Below are 25514 nucleotides of genomic sequence, written 5' to 3'. Positions count from 1 at the left end.
AAACGTATTACTCTGTTAATTCATTTTGCTGTCACTCTCTCCTCTCCATATTCTCTGTCTCTGAGGCATTGGTGTTTTTCTCAGGGCCAGTCCAGAGTCTAATAGAGCATCAAAAAGAACAACAGTGATCCAGGGGTTATTTGAAGGCAGAATTAAATAAATATTTCAATAAAGTCCTGCTGTCTCTCCCTCTCTCCTGCCCAGCAAAGCACATAAGCACATTCCATTCTGCTCTGTGTCCCTAGCATAGACTGACAGACTATAGAAGAGTGGGGATCTGTGTTAGTGCATGTGTGTCGAGTGTGTTGTCCCCTACAGTTGCAGGTATTAGTCTGAGACTGTAGGGGTCTTCGTGATGAGGTTCAAGTCTTAGGACACGAACTCCAGCAAAGGAGGAGGGGAGAAAAGACTCTGTGTGAGTGTGTGTGTGTGTGTCTCTGTGGGGGTGGCACATCTGGCTTTGTCCCGCAGTGCCTGGAGGAGAGAGGGAAACCCATTAAGAAGAGCCCATAACAGCAACCCACAACTCTCTCTCTTTCTCTTCCCTCACTCTCTCTTTTCTTTACCTCTCTCTTTACTGAGAATGGAATTTTAGTTGGTGTGTTTAGTTTGTTTGGCCAAAAACAACACATTGTGTAATCTGGAAATAAAACACCCAAGCGTTAGTAATGCCTGATTAGAGTTTATATGCAGCTTCAGTAATACATTCATATATAATGATCCCAATGCCTCATGGACATTCTCTTTGGTGGTGTTGGCACGAGGACAGCAACAGACAACACATGGCACAAATGCCCACAGACACACCTACCAGAAAGTAACCTCACTTTCTTCATTCACTCTAGTCATTCACTCATCATATACTCACTCTAAATTAAATCATTTCATCTGTCTAGCCATCAGCTGTATGACGGTGCTGTGTATTAATAGGAACTATACACAATATCTCTCTCATTCTCTCTAGTCATTCACTAATACCAATTCCCTCTGTCTGCTATTCGAGGGCTACTGGATGCCCTCTCTATGTAATATGTGTAGGAGCTACAGTATATATAGCTGAATATGACACTAAATGAGTATTGTGTGAGTTTGTGGATGCATGCGTGCGTGCCTGTGAACAACAGGAATTAGAGAGACTGCCCAGCAGTCTTTAACAACATCCCGTCTAGAGACTAAAGCGGTGTGTGTGGCGTGCGGTGTAACACAGTCTCCTGGAATCTGTTGGGCGTAGCCTCCTGTGTGATAGTATTGAGGTGGTGCCCAGCTCGTCTCTCCGCTGACCTCAGCCTCTCCTCCAGCCCTTGCCTCTCCTGCTCCGCTTGGCGCTGGCTCTTCCTGGCGTTCCGGAGGGAGCGCTTCACCTTCCGGACACGCTCCTTCAGCTGCCTGTTCCTCCTCTCCAGCTGGCCCAGGCGCTCCTGCTGCTTCCTGCTCTTCTCCTCCTCCTCAAACAGAGCCCCCTGCACCGAGGAGCACAGGAGCTGGAGGGGAGGGGAGGAGAGAGGAAGAGAATGAGAGAGAGAAAGAGAGAGAGAGAGAAATTAAATCAACATTGGATTGGAATATCTATTAGCAGAAGTGCCATTCACTTAATCATTTTAAATGGGGTGCACTAACTGGTGAACTTTTTAGTGTACAACTCAATGATACTTGTGTCTCGACCTTTTCAAAAGGCATGACACTCAATTTGTGAGATCAGTCTCTGAGTATTTATCTGAGCATAGAGCAACAGGGACGTTGAGCTGAGGGTATTCAGAAAATACAGGGCAGAATACAGCATGCCAGTTAGTATGTTGTCGGTTGGCATCAGGAGGAGAGTGTGTGAGCCCCAGTGACATCATCTTCCCATCAGTGTGTGTTCCTTTTGTTCATTTAACTCCACTGCCTTAGTTACTTCTCCTTGGCTGGTGCTTTTCTTCTCCCCCCTCTTCCTATTTCCCTCCAGTGAATCAAGGTGCATTGGAGCCTCTGTCGAGTACAGTACCCTGTCATCTCGCCCGGAGTTATGACAGCTCTGAGGGGCCACAATTTTCCAGCTCATTGGCGGGGCGAGACCTCTCTGTGGGACTTCCCTTCCTAATGCTACGTTAGGCTACAGGTCAGCATTGCGGAGGGCCCCATTCTGCCCTAACAAGCATCCCATCTCCGTTTAAACATAGAGTGGTATCTGGAAGGAAAAACAGAATAGTTCAAATAATTTATCTCTTCTATACTGTTACTCCTAGTACTAGAGTACTGACTGTTAAATGTGCGGACAGTGTGCAATCTAAAAAATGTTGGGTTGTTTGGATGACCCAAATGTTGGGTTGCTGGTATTGGGTCACTTAGTTGGATTGTTGATGCTGGGTTATTGAGATATGACCCACCGGGTCAGATCAGAACACTGGAGGCATGGCTTAGTAGGGGCGTAGCTTTCAGGAAGTTGTTTTTGGCCACCTGTAAGGGTAAATGTAATTCCGGTTCATCTGTTGTATTGTCATCACATGTTAAGGTTGAACAATGACACTTTTGTAGCTATGAGTTATATAGTTGGATAGTTACCACTTTGTTACAATATGTAAATAATAATGTTGTTAATTGTATATTAGAACATAATGTGCAAAAATATTCAAGGAACATTGAAATTTTAACCGTAATGACATTTACTCTCACAGGTGGCCAAAAAAGAACCCTGAAAGACTTACCCCTAATAGGCCATGCCTCCTGCAAATAACATACCCAGCTGCTGGGTCAACCCAGCATAAAACTGAATAAAAACTGAATAAATGAACCAATGTTTGGGTAATCCAAACAACACAACATGTTGGGATATTCACACCACCCAACTGTCTGGGTAAAGATAACCCAGCATGTGTTCAATATTTACCCAATATTTACCCATTTTTTTAGAGTGTAGTGATAGTTTACCTCAAAAAACCTAAACCACCCAATCAATGTTCCCTTGTATTTTTGGGGGCACTGAGCAAATTTTAGGTCTTGTGAGTGGAAACTTGAACGTTGTGAGAATTCTTCTGCAACTTCCGCCGCACATTTACAGTGAACACTAGATAGTAGCCAATAAGCTATTGTGGCTACTTGATTATAATGTCGGCCTACCAACAAAACCAATGGAGCAAATCCCATAACATTTGAACATGGAAATAGCTTGTGATTTCTGTGATAAAGCCTAATATGTGGCGTTCAATTCAGGCCTACATTGAATTAGACTTTTAAAAACGCTTATACATTATGAAGTGCTTGACATGAATTCATGATTTTTACTTGCTCTGTAACTCAAATTTCAAAAGGCACTCGCACGTCCGAGCTGTCTTTATTGCAGTTGCACGGTACCAGTTGAATAACATGAGAGAAAAATAAGAAACCTGCACACTGCTCTTGCTAGTATCACTGCTTGTTATTAAGCTTTATATATCGGACTCGTGGCCTTCGTCGGAGCTTTGTGAGTGTTTTTAATTTGCACCCTTGTGTAGACATAGCTCCACCCACATCCGTTCAGTGCATCTAAATGGGGTGGGAGTCGAGGGAAAATAAACATGTGTTACCAAATAGAACAATGTGCATTTCATAAGTATTCGAATAAAGTGTCTACATAAAACCTATTAAACACGTCTGTAAAACCTCAACGAGGACATCAACCTATCAAGTAAGTTTTCATGTTTATTTTCCCTCGACTCTGACGAAGGCCTTCAGGTCGATACGCAAAGCTTAATAAAGAGCAGTGATACTAGCAAGAACAGTGTGCAAGTTGTTTTTCTCTACTTGGTCTGTAACACCTTGGGACAAATAGATGGCTGTAACTTGCATTGTATTGTGTTGTATGATGCAAGAAACAACTTTACAAAATAAAATGCATTATTATTACCATACAGAGAATTAGACATTGTCGGCTAACCCTCTGCCTATTGGCTTATGTGTATATTCAAGCCTGTGTCAAAATACAACACTGGCCCTTTAATTAAGACATAAGCTTTTTTACCAACTACCTTTTCAAAGACAGCTTGAAATGTAGCAAACACGTTTGTGCTCTTGTAGGAAGAAGTTCTCCCCATTGCTGACCTATACTCATCTATAACTGGGCTAGTAACTCGCTAACTAGCAAAGAATCAACAAATGTGCACACCATGGCTCTGTGCTCTGATCTGAACTGATCGCTCATGGGCTACCCCTGCCAGTAGAATTCTACTTCCTTGCTCTCTGGCTCTGCCTGCAACAAGATATCAGACTCAGTCTTACAAAGTTAGATTTGTTTTGGTTTGTTTCATTGAAAAGGGGCTGATATAATGTTGATTCGATCACAGAATGAGCGTTGATCTATATAGTGCAAACTAATGGGGTGAACTCAGTGAAGTTCTATTGCTTCTCTGTGCAGTCTGGCATTTCTTCTGTGCGGCAGTCCTGGAGGAGATGCGTGGCCACGCAAACACGCGCAGTTTAGAGGGAACATTGCACCCAATCCGACACTCCCTCGCTGTGTACCATGTTAGTCGCGGGGCTAGAGACCTGGTACTTTGGGACATTATCCAAAGCTAACTCCCAACCATCCACCCATCTATACCCAGCACCACCTGTCAAAACATCCGGGTGTTACCTACCTGCTGTGGAGGATCATCTGTGTAAACACCACTTAGAGAAACAGGCACACCAGCACACAGACACACACAGAAACACACGCACACAGACCCATAAACATACACAGCAGTCTCCCCTCTGACCTGAACTGAGGTCCTCCTTCTTACAGCCTCTGAACAGCTGTAAAACCTTCATCTAAACACCGTCTGTGTGTGTGAGTAATCCAACTGTGTGTGTGTGTGTGTGTGTGTGTGTGTGTGTGTGTGTGTGTGTGTGTGTGTGTGTGTGTGTGTGTGTGTGTGTGTGTGTGTGTGTGTGTGTGTGTGTGTGTGTGTGTGTGTGTGTGTGTGTGACTGAATGTGCAACAAGATCTCACTGTTTTACCAATTTGACTTCAGATTCCGACGTTTGTTCCCGTTTCACCTAACATAACACTTAGAAATGTATCCAAACGGCACATTTTGGCAGTTAAGTTTGGGATAGGGTTACAGTCACAAAAGAAACAGCAACAGTTACATTTAGGCATTCATTCCGAATTATTAAGTTAAGGGTTAAGGTTTGCACTGGGATTGAACACACGACCCTTGGAGCCAGAGCTCACAGTTTACACTGGGATTGAACACACGACCCTTGGAGCCAGAGCTCACAGTTTACTCCCGTCCACAACACCCTAGCAAGTCGCAAGCTACTTCATGGTAATGGTGCTCACCGTTGCCCCTAGTGGAAGGTTTTTAAGCCCTCTCCCGACTTCCTGGGTCCCTGGATGGACATCAAATTTCACCTTGGTTCTTGGTTGGTATGTATACATGCTTGAGTTACAGTGCAGCAGCCACAGTATGGAGCAAACACTGTCCTTCTGTTTGGCAGAGTACACACACTGTGAATACTCCACTGAGAGCATGTGTGGGGGAGTTGTGCGTGTGTGTGGGGGGGGGGGGTCTAATTTGATATTTCCATGCCCTAGGGAAGAACGCTAGGGTGCATTAGATGACAAAGTATTTCCCATTGCTGTGACTGAATTCACCGAAATGAAACTTCCATTAAAAGGGGTTAGAAAGGGAGGGTTATTACACTATTGTTACTACAGTTCCTGACATCAGGTAGCGACTCAGAGCTGACTCACAGAACACACTGACTGTTATGAAGATGCAGCATTTAGGCTGGAGAAGCATTGAGGTACAATGCCATTTGTTCATATAAGAGACCCAGCTTTGTCCTTCATCTCCCTATAACATTTACATTTACATTTAAGTCATTTGACCCATCCAGAGCTTTGTCCTTCATCCAGTGGAACCCACTTTACAATAATCTAAATCATATAACTCCAGTCTCTTTATCTCTCCCTCCCTCTCTTTTCTCTCTCCTATCTGTCTTTATCTTTTCCTCCCTCCCTCCCTCTTTCTCTCTCCTACTGGTCGCTATTTATCTCTCATTTATCAACCCCTGCAGGCTTTTCTCTACAATAAAGGAGAGGAAGTCTGAAGAGAGAACACTGAGGGAAGGAATTCTGAGGACAAAGTGTCCATGGATTCGTTTTGGCGCTCCGGAACCGCTCTGGAGTGCATAAGAAGGGGTTTAATCCAGTGCTAATTGGGGGTTTGGGTGTAAGTGGAGGCGCTCTCATCTTTCCTTCCCCTCCAGCAGGGCCAGCCTGCATGAGATGTCCATCTGCAACCTCAGCGTTCCCACAGGAAATCTCCAGAGCAGACTACTGTAGCCTCATCATCCTAGCCTCCCAGCCATTCCCTAACTAACCACCTCCATCTGCCCAACACATCACTGGAGAGAGCCTCAGTCACACGTTACACAGGTGTAGAGGTTGTGTGTGTGTTGCGTTTACCCTCCACTACACCACTGCGTGTGTGTGTGGGTGTGTGTGAGCTGTGGTTCCATTGTACAGTTCCCACAGGGTTTGTAGTATCATTTTTAAGCCTGTTTTTCCTCCTATTAACTTTGTCTATATTTCTATAGCGTAACCTCTGACAACACACACACATCTGCTCCTCCACATGGACACACAGCCCTCCTAAGGTTGCAACCCCTGCATGCCAGCACCTGCGCTCACGCCACGCAGAGTGTCTTTAACCCTTAACTTCTAACCTCTCAACCTGTTAACCCATCAGAAACCCGACACCTGATGTGTCACAAGTCTTCCGTCAACGTAGTAAGGCTCTCTGGGATAGAGACAGGAAGAGGAGAAGACCTGACCACTGTACCTCTGAGGTTTCACATGGCATCACCCCTCCTCTCCAGTCTCCCAGAGACCCGTAGCATTTCAGTGTCTGCAGGTCTGAAAAGAATGGGTACGTAGGTGTAAGCCATATATATGGGGCGGCAGGTAGCCTAGTGGTTAGAGCGTTGGGCCAATAACCGAAAGGTTGCTGGATCAAATCCCTGAGCTGACAATGTAAAAATCTGTCGTTCTGCCCCTGAACAAGGCAGTTAACCAACTGTTCCCCGGTAGGCCAATGTAAATAAGAATATGTTCTTAACTAGTTTTAATTAGTTAAATAAATAGAAAATATAGTCACGTGAAACTACTAGCATGTTGCTAACACCTGTGAACACCGAAGGGGTATGACTATGAGCATGTGGCCAGGTCAGCGACAGTCTTTGGTCCATTGGGTGTTTTGACATTAATATCATGCCTCGGGAATCAGAGGAGGTCACATGACTTAATCAATGACTGCTTTGATCTCAGAGTCAAGTTAAAGGAGCGTGACCTAGACACACACAAACACACAGCTTGCTGGGCAGGCAGTCTGTCTGTTGGTGCGGTCTCTGTGTCTGACTCTTAAACTGTGTGTGGGGGTGGGGGGGGGGGCTGTTCAGGCCCAGAGGACCCTGCCCTCTCATCTCTCTTTTCCTGACCCTTTCTCTCCATATCTCTCTATTCATCTCCCTTCTCTATCTTTCATCTCTTTCTCTTTCGCCCACTCCATTCATCTACCCTTTTCTCTATTTTTTTTAATTTTCTCTCTGTCTTTATCCCTCTCAAACCCATATTCCCTCCATCTCCCTTTCTCACCCCCCCTCCCAATTATGTACAGTGGATACAGTGTGTTGAGTAGTCCTACCCTGCTGTCCTCCTGGGGGTCCCATTCTGGGGAGAAGGTCTGGAGGGGTTGGCTGTGGGAGCAGTTGGCGAACTGGAACAGGCTGGAGAATGTACGGCGGTTCTCTAAGGTGTCTGGGAAGATGGCGTCCTGGAAGTTGACCCCGTGGGGCAGGATGTTGTAGTTCTCATCCATCCTGTAGGAGGTAAACAAACAAACACTGTGAGTGAATGAGTGCATGCTTCCTATAGGTTCAAAACGTGACCCCTAAAGGGGCTCAAGTCTGTATTATATCACCCAGTGCATCCAGAAAGGAGAGCATAGAGGAGCTAAATATTGTAGGCCAATATGCTATAAAATCTATGTCATGCTTTTGTGTGTGTTTATGATGTATCACGCTCTTTTTAATGTATTTGTGATTCTGTGCGCTGTACACAGGTTCCCGGTCACTAGGTCATCCTGACTCACCAGGTCATCCTGACTCACCGGAGGAAGAAGATGTAGGAGTAGTTCTCCATCACGGTGTGAGACTGGCACGACAGGTACCCCAGCCCTGTCAGGTTGAGGCGCGAGCCCGCCGGCACCTCCAGCATGCTGCCCCACGCCTGGTCGCACATGAGCTCCACCTCTGCGGAGTAGAGCAACCCTTCCTCGGCGCCTTCATAACCATACCCGTACGGGAATGGCAGGGAGTTGTGGAGGCCCTCTGCCCCGCCGTACTGCTCCCGGTGAATTGCCAGCACCTTGGCGTACACAATGATCTCCGCCAGTTCCGCACGGCAGTTCTCACTCAGTGGACGCCACTCGGTTGGCAGTTGGCACCCGTGCGCAAAGCTCGCCATGTACCCAAGAGCGAGAAACAAGGGCGCAAAGATCATCATATCTGGTGTGCACGTAATTCTTGTCTTTCACTTTGGGTAGTCCTGTTATTCGTTTCTCCTCTAGGGCACAAATCCGTTAAAACGTATTCTATAAATAAATCCTACTTTTTTCCAATAAAAAGTCAAGCTCATTTATATAGGGGCATATGATAACGGCACTGTTATCGTACCGTTGAATTGTAGTCAGTTAAAACTTCATTGGTTCCAGTAAAATGTTGGATGAAAACTATTTGACAGATCACACACAGAGCGAAACAGACCTGCTCCCGGTTTTTAATCTGGGTCTCCTTGAGCAGTGGCATACGTTTGTCAACTGTTAATTCCGTTAAAGACAGAGAACTTCAAGTATATCCACAGACAGATAATCCAATGTTATGACCCGGTGTTTAAATGTGCATTTTTTTTAGCCCGATGCAGCGCAAATCCAGTCCCATTCAAAGACATTCCAGAAGGCTCCTCAAAGCCCCTTCATTCGCAAAGATCTCTCCGACCAATCAGACTGACCAAAAGTTTACACAGCCAATCATTGAACCGCCCGGTTTTACTACAACAACGTTTTTATAGGCTTATTAAAGAAATATTTGTAATGGAGAGGAGGAATGCGGGCATGCTCTCGAGTGTGCGTAAAGCCTTCTTTTGCTTTTGTTGTTGTTGCTTGTTTATTCATTTTGACACGTCAAGCATTGTGTGCTTTCTTAGGCAAATCAAATGCATGCACTCTTGTCTATGTTGTGCGTTAAAGCCTTTGTCAAAGAATAGTAGGAATGCTTGCTTGGCCAAATGTGTGTAAGCATTAATCGGATAATATGTGATTGTTAATAAATAGCCAATGACATAATGTTGGCCTACTTTTTAATATCATATGGCGAAACATACATACCCAGAGGAGGCTGGTGGGGGGAGCTATAGGGAGATTGAAATGGCTGGAATGGATACATTGAACGGAGTCAAACATGTGGTTTCCATATGTTTGATACGTTCCATTGATTCCCTTCCAGCCATACAATGAGCCCGTCCTCCTATAGCTCCTCCCACCAGTCTCCTCTGATTTGCACCCATGTCACGTGGATGAACACATGGCGCACAAGAGACAAGAGCCTACTTTGCTGCAGGGACATTCTATAGACATGTTTTCTCTCCAAGTTAATGTTGCCATCTAGTGGTCATGTGAATGACCTGCAAACCAAGGCAAGCCAACTATACCCCACTGTATTATTCATTCAGGGGTGCCCATATAGCCTCTCATCCTTCATAATCATACACTCATTTTACTATTCAGTTTCTATGTTTTTATTGTGATACAGTGCCATAGTGCGGTAGGCGGATGGTGGGGAAATTAGGCAAAATGTTTTTCTATTTGATTAGACTGATGTGAAAATAGTCTACAATATAGGCTGAATAAATTCTCAATTCTCCAATGAAATTGCTAAATAAATGATTGGGGAGTCGGCTTTCTGATCTTATATGTATTGGGTTTATCAGGCAAATGTCACTCCTTTCCCAAAAGTGCAAGGTCATTCCCAAAGGGAAAACCCGCTGGAATTGCAGTCCATGACGTCACCGTCAGCTGCTCTGTACGCTCTTGTAGGCCAGTTCGAGGACGTCACTAACGCAGCATATTCACTGATTTGCAAAATATATAGATGCGTCTACGGCTTTTGAAGGAAAATCACCGTAAGCCATCCATCTGATTGAAGATTTGATCCTTTCCGCAGGTGATACAATGTTTACACACACTTTATTGTGACGTTAAAACAAGGAAATTCTGTAAACCAATAACAAGTCAGAAGAAAACGAGACAGAAGTGTTAAGGTCTGATCTTCAACAAGAAGTATCCGTGTTCTTTCGAGGTGTACTTTAATCACGTGTGAGTATTGAAATTACGATTAATTTGTTAGGCCCTGGTGAAATGTGACGCATTGGAACTACCATTTCGTTCTCACCCAAGCTAGCTGAAGAAGTAGTCAAATATGGTACCTTGTTTTATTGTCGAAGGTAGGTAGAATGTCAAATGTGAAAGGAATATGAGAAAAGGAGGTTAGCCTTGACAGATGTCAGTCAACCCATGTTCTGAGTCGGTAGTCTAGTTTGTTTTGATCGTTCACGTTATTTTAGAGAATTTGGGGTTTAGTCCCGACTAGGACTGAAACCCAGGTCCAGCGAAAGCCAGCACATTATGCCTCGTTCAAACCAACTGGGAACTCAGCGCTTTCATGACAACTGAGAATTCGGGAGTTGGGAACTCGGGCCTCTTTCTAGAGCGCCGAATTCCCGAACCTTAAGATCACTGGCGTCATGATTTGACCTCGCACCCCTCCCATCATTTTTTTATTTTAAATTTTATTTAACCAGGTAGGCCTGTTGAGAATGGAATAAACAAACGTACAGTCAATAACACAATAGGGGAAAAACATGAAAGTCTATATACAGTGTGTGCAAATGGCGGGGAGGTAAGGCAACAAAAAGGCCATAGTAGCGTAGTAATTACAATTTAACAAATTAAAACCGGAGTGATAGATGTGCAGATGATGATGTGCAAAAAAGTAAATGAAAACAATATGGGGATGAGGTAGGTAGATTGGATGGGCTATTTACAGATGAGCTGTGTACAGCTGCAGCAATCAGTTAGTGAGTGAGATATAAGTCTCCAACTTCAGAGATTTTTGCAATTCGTCCCAGTCATTGGCAGCAGAGAACTGGAAGGAAAGGTGGCCAAAAGGGGTGTTGGTTTTGGGGATGACCAGTGAGATATACCCGCTGGAGCGTGTGCTACGGGTGGGTGTTATGGTGACTAGTGAGCTGAGATAAGGTGAGGCTTTACCTAGCAAAGACTTATAGATGACCTGGAGCCAGTGGGTCTGGTGATGAATATGTAGCGAGGGCCAGCCGATTAGAGCATACAGGTCGCAGTGGTGGGTGGTATATGGGGCTTTGGTGACAAAACGGATGGCACTCTGATAAATTAAATCAAATGTATTTATATAGCCCTTCGTACATCAGCTGATATCTCAAAGTGCTGTACAGAAACCCAGCCTAAAACCCCAAACAGCAAGCAATGCAGGTGTAGAAGCACAGTGGCTAGGAAAAACTCCCTAGAAAGGCCAAAACCTAGGAAGAAACCTAGAGAGGAACCAGGCTATGTGGGGTGGCCAGTCCTCTTCTGGCTTTGCCGGGTGGAGATTATAACAGAACATGGCCAAGATGTTCAAATGTTCATAAATGACCAGCATGGTCGAATATTAATAAGGCAGAACAGTTGAAACTGGAGCAGCAGCACGGCCAGGTGGACTGGGGACAGCAAAGAGTCATCATGTCAGGTAGTCCTGGGGCATGGTCCTAGGGCTCAGGTCCTCCGAGAGAGAAAGAGAGAGAGAGAGAAGGAGAGAATTAGAGAACGCACACTTAGATTCACACAGGACACCGAATTGGACAGGAGAAGTACTCCAGATATAACAAACTGACCCTAGCCCCCCGACACATAAACTACTGCAGCATAAATACTGGAGGCTGAGACAGGAGGGGTCAGGAGACACTGTGGCCCCATCCGAGGACACCCCCGAACAGAGCCAAACATGAAGGATATAACCCCACCCACTTTGCCAAAGCACAGCCCCCACACCACAAGAGGGATATCTCCAACCACCAACTTACCATCCTGAGACAAGGCTGAGTATAGCCCACAAAGATCTCCGCCATGGGACAACCCAAGGGGGGGCACCAACCCAGACAGGATGACCACATCAGTGAATCAACCCACTCAGGTGACGCACCCCTTCCAGGGACGGCATTAGAGAGCCCCAGTAAGCCAGTGATTCAGCCCCTGTAATAGGGTTAGAGGCAGAGAATCCCAGTGGAAAGAGGGGAACCGGCCAGGCAGAGACAGCAAGGGCGGTTCGTTGCTCCAGAGCCTTTCCGTTCACCTTCCCACTCCTGGGCCAGACTACACTCAATCATATGACCCACTGAAGAGATGAGTCTTCAGTAAAGACTTAAATGTTGAGACCGAGTTTGCGTCTCTGACATGGGTAGGCAGACCGTTCCATAAAAATGGAGCTCTATAGGAGAAAGCCCTGCCTCCAGCTGTTTGCTTAGAAATTATAGGGACAATTAGGAGCCCTGCGTCTTGTGACCGTACGTGTAGCGTACGTGTATGTGTAGGACCAAATCAGAGAGATAGGTAGGAGCAAGCCCATGTAATGCTTTGTAGATTAGCAGTAAAACCTTAAAATCAGCCCTTGCTTTGACAGGAAGCCAGTTTAGGGAGGCTAGCACTGGAGTAATATGATCAAATGTTTTGGTTCTAGTCAGGATTCTAGCAGCCGTATTTAGCACTAACTGAAGTTTATTTAGTGCTTTATCCGGGAAGCCGGAAAGTAGAGCATTGCAGTAGTCTAACCTAGAAGTGACAAAAGCATGGATTAATTTTTCTGCATCATTTTTGGACAGTTTCTGATTTTTGCAATGTTACGTAGATGGAAAAAAGCTGTCCTTGAAATGGTCTTGATATGTTCTTCAAAAGAGAGATCAGGGTCCAGAGTAACGCCGAGGTCCTTCAGTTTTATTTGAGACGACTTGTACAACCATTAAGATTAATTGTCAGATTCAACAGAAGATCTCTTTGTTTCTTGGGACCTAGAACAAGCATCTCTGTTTTGACCGAGTTTAAAAGTAGCTGGTTTAGAGGCCATGATTATTTTCATCATTGTATCAAGAGATATAGTACTAAAACACTTGAGCGTCTCTCTTGATCCTAGGTCCTGGCAGAGTTGTGCAGACTCAGGACAACTGAGCTTTGAAGGAATATGCAGATTTAAAGAGGAGTCCGTAATTTGCTTTCTAATAATCATAATTTTTTCTCAAAGAAGTTCATGAATTTATCACTGCTGAAGTGAAAGTCATCCTCTCTTGGGGAATTCTGCTTTTTAATTAGCTTTGCGACAGTATCAAAAAGGAATTTCGGATTGATAGACTGCATCAGGTTTGCTGAGAAGAGTGTTGGAGGCTATTTTGTAAATTACTTTGCCGAAGTTGAGGACAGTTAGTTTTATGAGGGTATGTTTGGCAGCGTGAGTTGCGAAATAAGAAGCCGACTCTAGATTTAATTTTAGATTGGAGATGTTTAATATGAGTCTGGAAGGAGAGGTTACAGTCTAGCCAGTCTAGTCTAACTACAAATACCTAAGTCAGAACCGTCCAGATTAGTGAATCTAGTCGGGCAGGCGGGTGCGGGCAGCGATCGGTTGAAAAGTATGCATTTAGTTTTACTAGTGTTTTAAGAGCAGTTGGAGGCCACGGAAGGAGTGTTGTATGGCATTGAAGCTTGTTTGGAGGTTTGTTAACACAGTGTCCAAAGAAGGGCCAGATGTATACAGAATGGTGTCATCTGTGTAGAGGTGGCTCAAGGAATCACCCGTAGCAAGAGCGACATCGTTGATATATACAGAGAAGAGTCTGAGAATTGAACCCTCTGGTACCCCCATAGAGACTGCCAGAGGTCCGGACAACAGGCCCTCCGATTTGACACACTGAACTCTGTCTGAGAAGTAGTTAGTGAACTAGGCGAGGTAGTCATTTGAGAAACCGAGGCTGTTGAGTCTGTCGAGAAGAATACGGTGATTGACAGAGTCGAAAGCCTTGGCCAGGTCAATGAAGACTGCTGCACAGTACTGTCTTTTATCGATGGCGGTTATGATATCGTTTAGTACCTTGAACGTGGCTGAGGTGCACCCGTGACCAGCTCGGAAACCGGATTGCACAGTGGAGAAGGTACGGTGGGATTCGAAATGGTTAACTTTGCTTTCGAAGATTTTAGAAGGGCAGGATGGATATAGGTCTGTATTTTTGGGTCTAGAGGTCTACCCATTTTGGGTCTAAAGTGTCACCCCCTTTGAAGAGGGGGATGACTGCGGCAGCTTTCCGATCTTTAGGAATCTCGGACGATACGAAAGAGAGGTTGAACCGACCGGTAATAGGGGTTGCAACAATGGCAGTGGATAATTTTAGAAAGAGAGGGTCCAGATTATCTAGCCCAGCTGATTTCTACAGGTCCAGGTTTTGCAGCTCTTTCAGAACATCTGCTATCTAGATTTAGGTGAAGGGGAAGCTGGGGAGGCTTGGGCGAGTAGCTGCGGGGCTTGCGGAATGGTTGGCTGGGGTTGGGGTAGCCAGGGGGAAATAGACTTTAGTGTCCTATAACTTTTTGGAGTTAGAGCTACAGGATGTACATTTCTGTTTGAAAAAGCTAGCCTTTGCTTTCCTAACTGACTGCATGTATTGGTACCTGACTTCCCTGAAAAGTTGCATATTGCGGGGACTATTCAATGCTAGTGCAGTCTGCCACAGGATGTTTTTGTGCTGGTTGAGGGCAGTCAGGTCTGGAGTGAACCAAGGGCTATATCTGTTCTTAGTTCTACATTTTTTTGAAAGGTGCATGCTTATTTAAGATGGTGAGGAAATTACTTTTAAAGAACAACCAGGCATCCTCTACTGACGGAATGAGGTCAATATCCTTCCAGGATGCCTGGGCCAGGTTGACTAGAAAAGCCTGCTTTTTTTGGGAGCGTTTGACAGTGATGAGGGGTGGTTGTTTGACCGCGGATCCATAGCGGACGCAGGCAATGAGGCAGTGATCGCTGAGATCCTGATTGAACAGCAGAGGTGTATTTGGAGGGCAAGTTGGTCAGGATAATATCTATGAGGGTGCCCATATTTACGGATTTAGGGTTGTACCTGGTGGGTTCCTTGATAATTTGTGTGAGATTGAGGGCATCTAGTTTAGATTGTAGGACTGCTGGGGTGTTAAGCATATCCCAGTTTAGGTCAACTAACAGAACGAACTCTGAAGATAGATGGTGGGCAATCAATTCACATATGGTGTCCAGGGCACAGCTGGGAGCTGTGGGGGGTCTATAACAGGCGGCAACAGTGAGAGACTTATTTCTGGAGAGATTAATTTCTTAAATTAGAACATGAACACAGGGGTGTCAAATTCATTCCATGGAGGGCTGAGTGACTGCTGGTTTTTGGTTTCTCCTTTCAATTTGTGTGCAATTAAGACCTACAACCAAGTGATGGGAGTTCTGAACTAATCAGTGACCTTAATTCATCAAGTACAAGGGAGAAGTGAAAACCAGCAGACAATCGGCCCTCCAGGGAATGAGTTTGACACGTGCCTTAACAGTCAACCAGTGTTTCCCAAACTCGATCCTTGGAACCCAAAGGGGTGCACGTTTTGTTTTTTTTGCTCAAAGCTTGATGATTAGTTGATTATTTGAATCTGTTCTGTAGCGCTAGGGCAGAAACGATCACATCCACCGAGGTTGGGAAACATGTGAGTTACACCAAAAGGTCTGAACCTCTTGAAGAGTTCGCTAGGTGTTGCTTTAACATCGCAACAATCAGTTTATTAAATGACATGAAAAGTGGCCAGCCAACTCCGGCAGGCTGCAGGCCTCTCTCTGATTGGCGCTGTGAGGAGCCGCCTAACACATGACAGCTGCTGATAAGATGATTCAATAACGGATATTGCCCAGTGTACATGATTCATCGGGCAATAGTACTCCTTCACACCTCTGACAAGGTGTGTGGTGTTTGCTGTTTTGATGCATGCAGCTCTAGAGAATATAGAGCGTGATTGTCCTAGCACGGGCCTTCCCTCGAATCCCAGTCCCTGTTCTCATTCTAGTGTATTCCATGGTCTGAGAATGTATTGTCCACTTGCATGTCTCCACACCGACTCACCTTGCTGTAGAGTGATGGCGTCCAGCTCCCCCATGGTGAACGGGGACGTCTCCCGGGGTCCGAGCTCCCACCCCGGCCACAGCCCCACCACAGGCACCCTGGAGGAAACGCTGCAGCAGATGAACCGCCTCATCCAGGAGAACCGAGACCTGAAGGGTGAGGCATGGAGAGGGGACCAGAATGTGGTTCCTTAAAGCTCATTGAGAATTTACTGTATGGGTCGGAGACATTAGGATGTTACGGCATATGAGGTTCTGATTGTCTTGCAATGGCGGATGATGTTATTGACTGCTCTGTCAGTGTGTGTTTCTGTGTGTTTTTACAGTAATGTACTCTCTGTGTATCTTCCCCTGTAGAGGCACTGAAGCAGACTAACATGTCGATGAAGGAGCGCTTCGAGGGTTTGTCTGTGTGGAGGGAGAAGCAGAGGGAGGAGAAGGAGTTCCTGGAGGAGAGGCTTGATGAGGCGCGTGGCCGTGTGGAGGCCCTCTCCTCGCACAACCAGGAGCTTAGCATGAAGGTGGAGGAGCTGGAGGGCGAAGGGAAGGGACAGGTGAGAGAAAGGGAAGGCTAATGTTCACAAGATTAGTTCTCTGGCTAGATCAGACATCAGCTTATTAATAGAGGAATGAATGTTTGGAAGATGAATGATTGTCTGTAGTTTTAGCTAGATTTTGTATAACAAAAGAAGAGACTTGGAAAATAACAATGGATTGTTGATTTATTTATATGTATGTGTGTGTGTACAAACACGTGTGTGTGTGTGTGTGTGTATATGGGTATAATGCTGGGCAGACTTTTGTCTTATCTGTGCTGTGTCACCTCCAGCCCGAGACAGCCAATCAGAATGCAGAACTGGAGGCGCTGCATGCCCAGGTGGTGCGTCTGCAGGCAGAGAAGAGTGACCTGGTGGCCATGAACTCTGAACTCCAGCTCAAGACAGGTCAGGGGTCAGAGGACGACTCCTTCATAGAGATCAGGATTGCTGTGAGTAACACGCACTCACTCACTCCATCCATCCATATTATAAGGGTGTGTGTCCTGACTTAAGCACTGCTGTGTGTGTGTGTGTGTGTGTGTGTGTGTGTGTGTGTGTGTGTGTGTGTGTGTGTGTGTGTATAGAGAGGATACTGGAAAGGAGCTGTATCATAATGAAAGGGACCCCAGGTATGACATGAGTGTATCCAGGCAGGAGTCTGAGGAGCTGACTGTCAGCCAGCTGCTCCAGTCCCTGAGGAAGGAGACCCAGAGGGTGGAGAGGCTACAAATCGAGCTCCAGGCTACCAGATCCAGGTAGGCCGCATTTCTGCCTGGGCTTTATGTTTGGGTGGAACCGAAGACTGATGTTCCTATGTCTTTCAGAGTCACAGAGCTGGAGGAGAAAGAAACTAACACGGAGAGCTCCACACAGACCTCACTACTACCAGAGGTTGTTTCCCCAGCGCTAGCCAACACAGCATGTGGTACTGAGCCAGAACCAGAGGAGGAGCCCCAACAGAACTCTGGGAAGGAGAAGGTAGATACGCAGATAAGCTCTTACCCAGCCTGTCTCTCACCCTGTAAGAACAGGGAAGTTAATGAGATTGAAATGTATTAATGTACAATATGTATCAGGGATTTTCCAGGGGAATTAAAGAAGTTACAGAGAAAGTAAATCAATGTGGTTTAATGCAAGTTGCAACAGGTAGACACTTCCAGCAGAGAAGCAGGACCTTATATTCTAATCTCACAGCACCAATGTTCTGTAAACACCCGCCGAGAGGCTTGTAGGAAGTCACAGCATCAGCTGCTACAGATTCAGTGTCCCAGAATACAATAACAATCAGCGTCCCCTGTCCTCATACCTCCAGTCTGGCGTCAATCACTATCAGATATGAACAATCTATGACATTCAGTATCAAGTCTAGTGACCATCAACCAGAAAGTTTCCCAAATAAAACACTGGAAATCATGTGTATTACAGAATAAGAACATAAAAATGCTTAGCATTGTTAATTACTCTTAACTGGATATTAACTTTATTCATCTTACATTTCCCCATTACAATGTCCTAACCCTTAGCTTCTTGATCAGAACTGTCAGTATGTTGGACTGTTGCCTGTTCTGTGTCAGGCTGCGTCAGAGGTGGAGGATCTGAAGGCTCAGATGTTGACCTTGTTTAATGAGCTACAGCAGGCTCAGAGCAAACTGGATGAGGCAGAGGGCATGAAGATGAACCTGCAGGACAGGTGAGCCGAGACTGAGAGGAGAGAGTGAGAGCTACATAGACAGTGAAAATGTGCAAACTATGCTAACCTTTGCTCATTCCCTTTCCCCCAATACCACCCTTTCGCTTTGCCTCTATCCCTCGTGTCTTTCTCTATCTCCCCATCCCTCCCTCTCTCTCTGTAGATGTAGGGATGTGGAGCGTGACGTGGTGACTCTGAAAGCCCAGCTGGTAGAGAAGCAGGAGGTACAGAGTGAGAATGACAGACTGAAGCTGCAGGTGGACAGTATGAAGGCCCAGAGCCAGCTAGAGCAGAGGAAGGTTGCAGAGGAGAGGTGGGACGGCAGTCAAGCATGCACACACACGCACACACTCTGACATATGCCTACTCCATCTGACACTATTGGGCCCCTTGGGTGGGGTCTTGGGACATAAATTCCCTGCTCCTCTTTTGAAATCATCCCACTCCCCCCTATCGGTTTTCACAGGTCAGTGTCATGAGTTTCCATATCTAAATAATATCTTAGTCGTCATGAGTCAATTGCCCCTCCTCCCCTCCTCAGGACTAACCTGACCCAGCTGAAGGATGCCTACACCAAGCTATTCGAGGACTACAATGAGTTGAAGCAAGAGAGCAAGAACAGAGAGGTTACCACACTACTTAGCCTCTGTTAAACAGAAATCAGTCTAGTTTGGCACATTGCACTGCTTTGTCCTTTGTCAAAATGGTATGGCATGGCGAATGTGATGAATCTGACCATTGCCTCTTGTGTGGCCTCCAGCCACTGGTCACTAAGGAGGTGGGAGACCTGCAGACCAGACTGGATGCAGCAGAGAAGGCCCTGGCTGCTAAGCAACAGCAGATAGATGTTATGAAGCAGGAGATATATCAGAAGGAGAAGGAACTGGAGACCATCTCTGTGTTCCAGGCTCAGGTAGGTTTTCTGTGTGTGTGCGCTCCATCTAGTTGTGTGTGTGTGTGCGCTCCATCTAGTTGTGTGTGTGTGTGTGTGTGCTCCATCTAGTTGTGTGTGTGTGTGTGTGTGCTCCATCTAGTTGTGTGTGTGCTCCATCTAGTTGTGTGTGTACTCCATCTAGTTGTGTGTGTGTGTGCTCCATCTAGTTGTGTGACAGGTTATTACAGTGGTGAACCTATAGATCTTCAGTGTGTGACAGGTTAGTACAGTGGTGAACCTATAGGTCTTCAGTGTGTGACAGTGGTGAACCTATAGGTCTTCAGTGTGTGACAGTGGTGAACCTATAGGTCTTCAGTGTGACAGGTTATTACAGTGGTGAACCTATAGGTCTTCAGTGTGTGACAGTGGTGAACCTATAGGTCTTCAGTGTGACAGGTTAGTACAGTGGTGAACCTATAGGTCTTCAGTGTGTGACAGGTTAGTACAGTGGTGAACCTATAGGTCTTCAGTGTGTGACAGTGGTGAACCTATAGGTCTTCAGTGTGTGACAGGTTAGTACAGTGGTGAACCTATAGATCTTCAGTGTGTGACAGGTTAGTACAGTGGTGAACCTATAGATCTTCAGTGTGTGACAGATTAGTACAGTGGTGAACCTATAGGTCTTCAGTGTGTGACAGGTTAGTACAGTGGTGAACCTATAGGTCTTCAGTGTGTGACAGGTTAGTACAGTGGTGAACCTATAGGTCTTCAGTGTGTGACAGGTTGGTGTTTCTGAAAGGACAGCAACTGTAATACTAGTACACTCATGTAGGAGGGTGGACTTTTTATAAAACACAAAGGGCCAGTGGTGTAGTGCAGGGTATATGCAGGTATCTGGCTTCTGATGGCATAGGAATGGATGACTTGGCTGGCTAGATGTATCTCCCCAGAGACCAGCAATGAAAAATCCAGATTGGATCTTTTCTCTTTAGTATTAAACCTTTCCTTTCCAACAAAAATTGAAGAGATTTATTAGAAAAATTGAAAATAATAATTACCATGTTATTATAATCATTATTTTATAAATCATTAGCCCTTGTCTAAAGGCTTAGAAGGCCATTGTTCTCCAATGTGTTTGGGTTAGTAATATTTGTAGAGCGGCTCTATTTTCTCTCAGCATGCATTTTTTAAAACTTTTCTATAAGGCTAAAGAATCTATATGTTGTTCTGAAATATGAACACGGATATACTGGACATTTTGAACTCTTGTGGTGGTGATTTGACACAATTACAACCATGGTCTTGAATTGGACTCGCATTTTTCCGATCTTGACTGTCTCGCCCACCCTCCGGTCTCGACTGTCTCGCCCACCCTCCGGTCTTGACTGTCTCGGCCACCCTCCGGTCTTGACTGTCTCGGCCACCCTCCGGTCTTGACTGTCTCGCCCACCCTCTGGTCTTGACTGTCTTGCCCACCATCCGGTCTTGACTGTCTCGCCCACCCTCCGGTCTTGAATCGGTCTCGCTTTAGGTGGTCTTGAACACAACACTGGCACTTACTGGTCTATGCAGCATAATGAGATCATTTTGTTCATAATTGATGAAAAGTAGAACAGCACTAACGATTAGAGAACACGTTTCATTTTGGGAATCAGTCAGTGAAAGTGCCTATGCAAAAAGAAAGGCCACTTTGGTTGAATATTGATAGTAGGCTAATTTAGTGCCTTTTCTCACTTTTTTTATGTAAGAGATGGATTGTCTTGAAGGGCAGTTAAAATGTAAGGGCTTGTCAAATTGGTTTTCCCATTGAAGGCCTGCAACACACAAGCAAGGGCACAATAACTGAATAGTGTTATTATGTCAATTACGCAAAAGGCATAATCATATGGTAATGGTAGTCTGCATCTGCATCTCCTAGACATTTTGGTTACTCACTCTTCATGTATTTCGACTGTAAGCCAATTATAAATGTTTTCCTGATACCCAACCTCTTACACAACGAAATGAACACTTCATTCAGCCTACAACTTAAAACAACAACCTAAGTTGACCAAGACACCAGCAAGAAGCAGAATATAGAAATTGGGTCCATTCATGGCTTCTCTGAGACGTGTGGTCTTTTAACACAACAGCACAAGCAAGGGTAATGATCAATTTATAGAGCCACACCCAAGCAGTGTTCTTGGGCCATGTACTTGGTAATTGTTGTGTTTGTTGTAATGTTGTAAAACTGAAATTTTTCATGAATTATCCCTCATAACTTTATGGTTTAAAACATTTATTTTATTCCCCGGGGGCTTATTGGTTGGCTGTTCCATACTTCTACAACAATTTAAAGAACATTGAATATGAACATATGAACACTACATTCTGTTGATGTTATTCACATTAATCTGTACAACAGTACAGCCATGCCTTGTAATCATTGACACGTATAGACAAATGTTTTTCTGTGATTATGTGCATGTCATTTTTAATGTTTTTTGTCATTTTTAATGTTTTTTGTGTGCGTGTTCTTTTTTTTTTTTGTCCAGGCGGAGGTGTACTCCTCTGACTTCTACGCGGAGCGAGCAGCTCGGGAGAAGATTCACGAGGAGAAGGAACGTCTGTTTGCTCAGCTGGAGTTTGTCAAGAAACAGAACACTCAGCTACAGGACGAGATAGACTCACTGGGCAGGTGCGCATCAGATTACATATTGATGATATGACCACAGACTGGTCATATTAGGTGACGTTCACTGCCATTTTGGATCCACCGCCTGACTACAACTGGTTTCTGTAGGCAATCTCTGAGCGATATGCAGAGAAGACACATGCCACGTGGAGGCAACATGCAGGGAGCCAGAGGTACAGGACAGTACAATGCTTTAAGTCATTCACCTTGCTGAGAGGCTCAAGCCAGGGCACATCATATTGTTTTCTGTCAATTTAAATCTTCTCCTATTTATTTTATCACGAAAAACACTCTGCTCCTCTTCATCCCATCAAATTATTTACAACAATGATAATTACATAATTTATGCTGTGTGTGTACATTTGTGGCCAAAAGTTTTGAGAAGGACACAAAGTTTGCTGGATAAAAGGCTTTTATTGACAATTACATGAAGTTGATGCAAATAGTCAATATTTGCGGTGTTGACCCTTCTTTTTCTAGACCTCTGCAATCCGCCCTGGCATGTTGTCAATTAACCTCTGGGCCACATCCTGACTGATGGCAGCCCATTCTTGCATAATAAATGCTTGGAGTTTGTCAGAATTTGTGGGTTTTTGTTTGTCCACACGCCTCTTGAGGATTGACCACAAGTTCTCAATGGGATTAAGGTCTGGGGAGTTTCCTGGCCATGGACCCAAAATATTGATGTTTTGTTCCCCGAGCCATTTAGTCATCACTTTTGCCTTATGGCAAGGTGCTCCATCATGCTGGAAAAGGCATTGTTCGTCACCAAACTGTTCCTGGATGGTTGGGAGAAGTTGCTCTCGAAGGATGTGTTGGTACCATTCTTTATCCACACATGAATGGCCTCAGGATGCTTTACTGTTGGCATGACACAGGACTGATGGTAGCGCTCACCTTGTCTTCTACGGAAAGCTTTTTTCCAGATGCACCAAACAATCGGAAAGGGGATTCGTCAGAGAATATGACCTTACCCCAGTCTGTCCCTGATGTTTTGGAGAGAAGTGGTTTCTTTGCTGCCCTACTTGACACCAGAACTTCCTCAGTCTTCGCCACTGTGAGTGCATATGCACTCACACCTGCCTGCTGCCATTCCTGAGCAAGCTCTGTTCTGGTGGTGCCCTGGTCCTGCAGCTTAAATCAATTTTAGGAGACAGTTCTGGCGCTGGCTGAACTTTCTTGGGCGCCCTGAAGCCTTCACAACAATTGAACCGCTCTCCTTGAAGTTCTTGATGATCTGATAAATGGTTGATTTAGGTGCAATCTTACTGGCAGCAATATTCTTGCCTGTGAAGCCCTTTTTGTGCAAAGCAATGATGACGGCACGTGTTCCCTTGCAGGTAACCATGGTTGACAGAGAAAGAACAATGATTCCAAGCACCACCCTCCTTTTGAAGCTTCCAGTCTGTTATTCGAACTCAATCAGCATGACAGAGTAATCTCCAGTATTGTCCTCGTCAACAATCACACCTGTGTTAACGAGAGAATCACTGACATGTCAGCTGGTCCTTTTGTGGCAGGGCTGAAATGCAGTGGAAATGTTTTTGGGGGATTCAGTTCATTTGCATGGCAAAGAGGGACTTTGCAATTAATTGCAATTCATCTGACCACTCTTCATAACATTCTGGAGTATATGCAAATTGCCATCATACAAACTGAGGCAGCAGACTTTGAAAATGTATATTTGTGTCATTCTCAAAACTTTTGGCCACGACTGTATATAAGGGAATATCGTTACCATACCACTGTGTCTCTGATAGGTGGTGATGCCAGGGACTGGCAGCAGCAGGGGAATATACCGGAGCACGTCTGCCCCAAGTGTAACGAGATCCTACCAGACCTGGATAGCCTGCAGATTCACATCATGGACTGCATCATCTGAGCCTTCATAATAGTCATCAGCAACAACAAAGACAACTGCCGCAGATGCACCTTACTCTGATTCTTCCTCTACTTCATCATCATCCCATTTATGGCAGAGTGAAATGCAGCCTTTATGCTCTAAAAAGTGCATTTATTTTGCAGTTCACGGCTATGTTGCTCTGGTCTATGTTTTAGAACATATAACTATAGTATAAAATGTATTCTTACAGTGCACAACTAGACACATAATTGTTTTGTTTTGTTAGAGGGGCGAAAAACATCCTGTAAAATGTATCACGTTTAATATTAAATGTTAGGTGATAAATGGAGAACTGGAATTTGTATTTTTAGTTTGGTAACTTGTTTATTTTCTTATGACAGCTGTCTGTCACATAGTTTAGAATTAACTCTTTAGCAAGAAACGACTTGGTTTATTAAATGCTTATTATGGATTTTCGGGTGGCTTAATTTAATCCAGCGGTAATTCTGTTTCGTTGAAGGTTATGAATAGATTGTGATTACAGCATAGACATTTCCTTTTGAATAATTCAACGGAGGGAAGGATGCCCAAGACAGTTTGTTGTTTTTTGTAAATGTATATTGCACATACATTGTATCCATCATCATCATGGTCTGTACATTTTATAATTAAACCTATGTAGCCTGCAGGATGTATGACTATGCAAGGGAGTGTACTGCTTTAGCTAACTACTAACTTCTGTATCCAGATGGATTCACAAATCCTGTGATTCTGTAAAATAATTATGAACATATGTAATAAAGGTTATTGGTACAGTAGGCTGTTTCTGTCTCTTTGTTGCACACACATCTAGAATATAAAACTCTTATTGCACCTGAAAACATGCAACATGAGAGTACCCACCATGGATATGGAACAGAATCGGCTTTATATCTACGGTGTAAAGCAGCTCGAGCTGCAACAAACACTCAAACTGGACAGTTTTATCTCAATCTCTTCATTCAAAGACTCAGTCATGGACACTTACTGACAGTTGTGGCTGTTTTGCATGATGTACTGTCTCTACCTTCTTACCCGTTGTGCTGTTGTCTGTGTCCAATGTTTATAACCTGTTTTGTGCTGCTACCATGTCCTGCTGCCATGTTGTGTTATGTGTTGCTGCCATGCGATGTCTTAAATCTCTTTTCATGTAGTGTTGTCTCTCTTGTCTTGATGTGTGTTTTGTCTCTCTCTCTCTCTATATATATATATATATATATATATAAAAATGCCGTCATTGTAAATAAGAATTTGTTCTTAACTGACTTGCCTAGTTAAGTAAAGGTTAAATATCTTCAGATTTGTTCCGTCAATGCAAATCCGGGTTCTTTGGGACTCACCGTAAACTGACCTCTAACTCTTACCTTAACCATTCAAATTCAATATAGTCTTGATCCCGGATCCCGGATAGCACAAACCATGTTTGTTGACATTCACCACCCTTGTGTATATATTAGCACAGCGGCTGTTGCCTATATATAAAATGAGCCATGCCTACTTTAGAGACACCTGTCAATAAAATGAAATAAACGTATCAAATGTGGATAATAATTACAAAAAAAAATGTAAATTAAATATACACTAGGGATACATTTATGATTTTATTGGCG

General features: G+C 44.6%; 2 protein-coding genes across 4 annotated transcripts; one reads left to right on the top strand and one right to left on the bottom strand.

Moving 5' to 3' along the window:
• Window positions 1-662: 662 nt before the first annotated feature.
• Window positions 663-9125, bottom strand: LOC135514546 (coiled-coil domain-containing protein 3-like). Its single transcript, XM_064937973.1, has 3 exons — window positions 8112-9125; window positions 7647-7821; window positions 663-1481 (listed from the first exon to the last, which is right to left on the bottom strand). Exons 1-3 carry the CDS (start codon window positions 8504-8506, stop codon window positions 1173-1175), a joined length of 879 nt encoding a protein of 292 aa, XP_064794045.1. The 5' UTR covers window positions 8507-9125; the 3' UTR covers window positions 663-1172.
• Window positions 9126-10261: 1136 nt separating this feature from the next.
• On the top strand, window positions 10262-24683 carry LOC135514881 (optineurin-like). 3 transcript variants are annotated; one of them, XM_064938556.1, is made up of 13 exons: window positions 10262-10373; window positions 16257-16402; window positions 16603-16799; window positions 17075-17233; window positions 17367-17539; window positions 17609-17762; window positions 18359-18474; window positions 18638-18787; window positions 19016-19100; window positions 19235-19387; window positions 21883-22025; window positions 22131-22195; window positions 23783-24683. In XM_064938556.1, the coding sequence occupies exons 2-13, from the start codon at window positions 16261-16263 to the stop codon at window positions 23902-23904; spliced, it is 1659 nt and encodes a 552-aa protein (XP_064794628.1). In that variant the 5' UTR covers window positions 10262-10373; window positions 16257-16260; the 3' UTR covers window positions 23905-24683. The 3 variants fall into 3 exon arrangements, with proteins under 3 accessions (XP_064794628.1, XP_064794630.1, XP_064794629.1); XM_064938557.1 differs by lacking the exon at window positions 10262-10373 and adding an exon at window positions 10407-10501; XM_064938558.1 differs by lacking the exon at window positions 22131-22195 and having other exon boundaries at window positions 10263-10373; window positions 23783-23876.
• Window positions 24684-25514: the final 831 nt, after the last annotated feature.

Source organism: Oncorhynchus masou, chromosome 26 (assembly GCF_036934945.1).
Source record: "Oncorhynchus masou masou isolate Uvic2021 chromosome 26, UVic_Omas_1.1, whole genome shotgun sequence".
In the NCBI taxonomy this organism is placed as follows: Eukaryota; Metazoa; Chordata; class Actinopteri; order Salmoniformes; family Salmonidae; genus Oncorhynchus; species Oncorhynchus masou.
The sequence above is the reverse complement of the archived record's forward strand: the minus strand, read 5'-3'. Positions and strand labels throughout refer to the sequence as shown.

Bases quoted from the DNA above. Each gene is read 5' to 3' on its own strand.
- LOC135514881 (XM_064938556.1), top strand. From the start codon at position 16,261: ATGGCGTCCAGCTCCCCCATGGTGAACGGGGACGTCTCCCGGGGTCCG. The intron at 17,540-17,608 runs GTAGGCCGCATT...TATGTCTTTCAG, and splicing joins CTCCAGGCTACCAGATCCAG to AGTCACAGAGCTGGAGGAGA. The intron at 19,388-21,882 runs GTAGGTTTTCTG...TTTTTTGTCCAG, and splicing joins TCTCTGTGTTCCAGGCTCAG to GCGGAGGTGTACTCCTCTGA.
- LOC135514546 (XM_064937973.1), bottom strand. From the start codon at position 8,506: ATGATGATCTTTGCGCCCTTGTTTCTCGCTCTTGGGTACATGGCGAGC. The intron at 7,822-8,111 runs GTGAGTCAGGAT...TACCTCCTACAG, and splicing joins TCCTACATCTTCTTCCTCCG to GATGGATGAGAACTACAACA. The intron at 1,482-7,646 runs GTAGGACTACTC...CCTCCCCTCCAG, and splicing joins ACCCCCAGGAGGACAGCAGG to CTCCTGTGCTCCTCGGTGCA.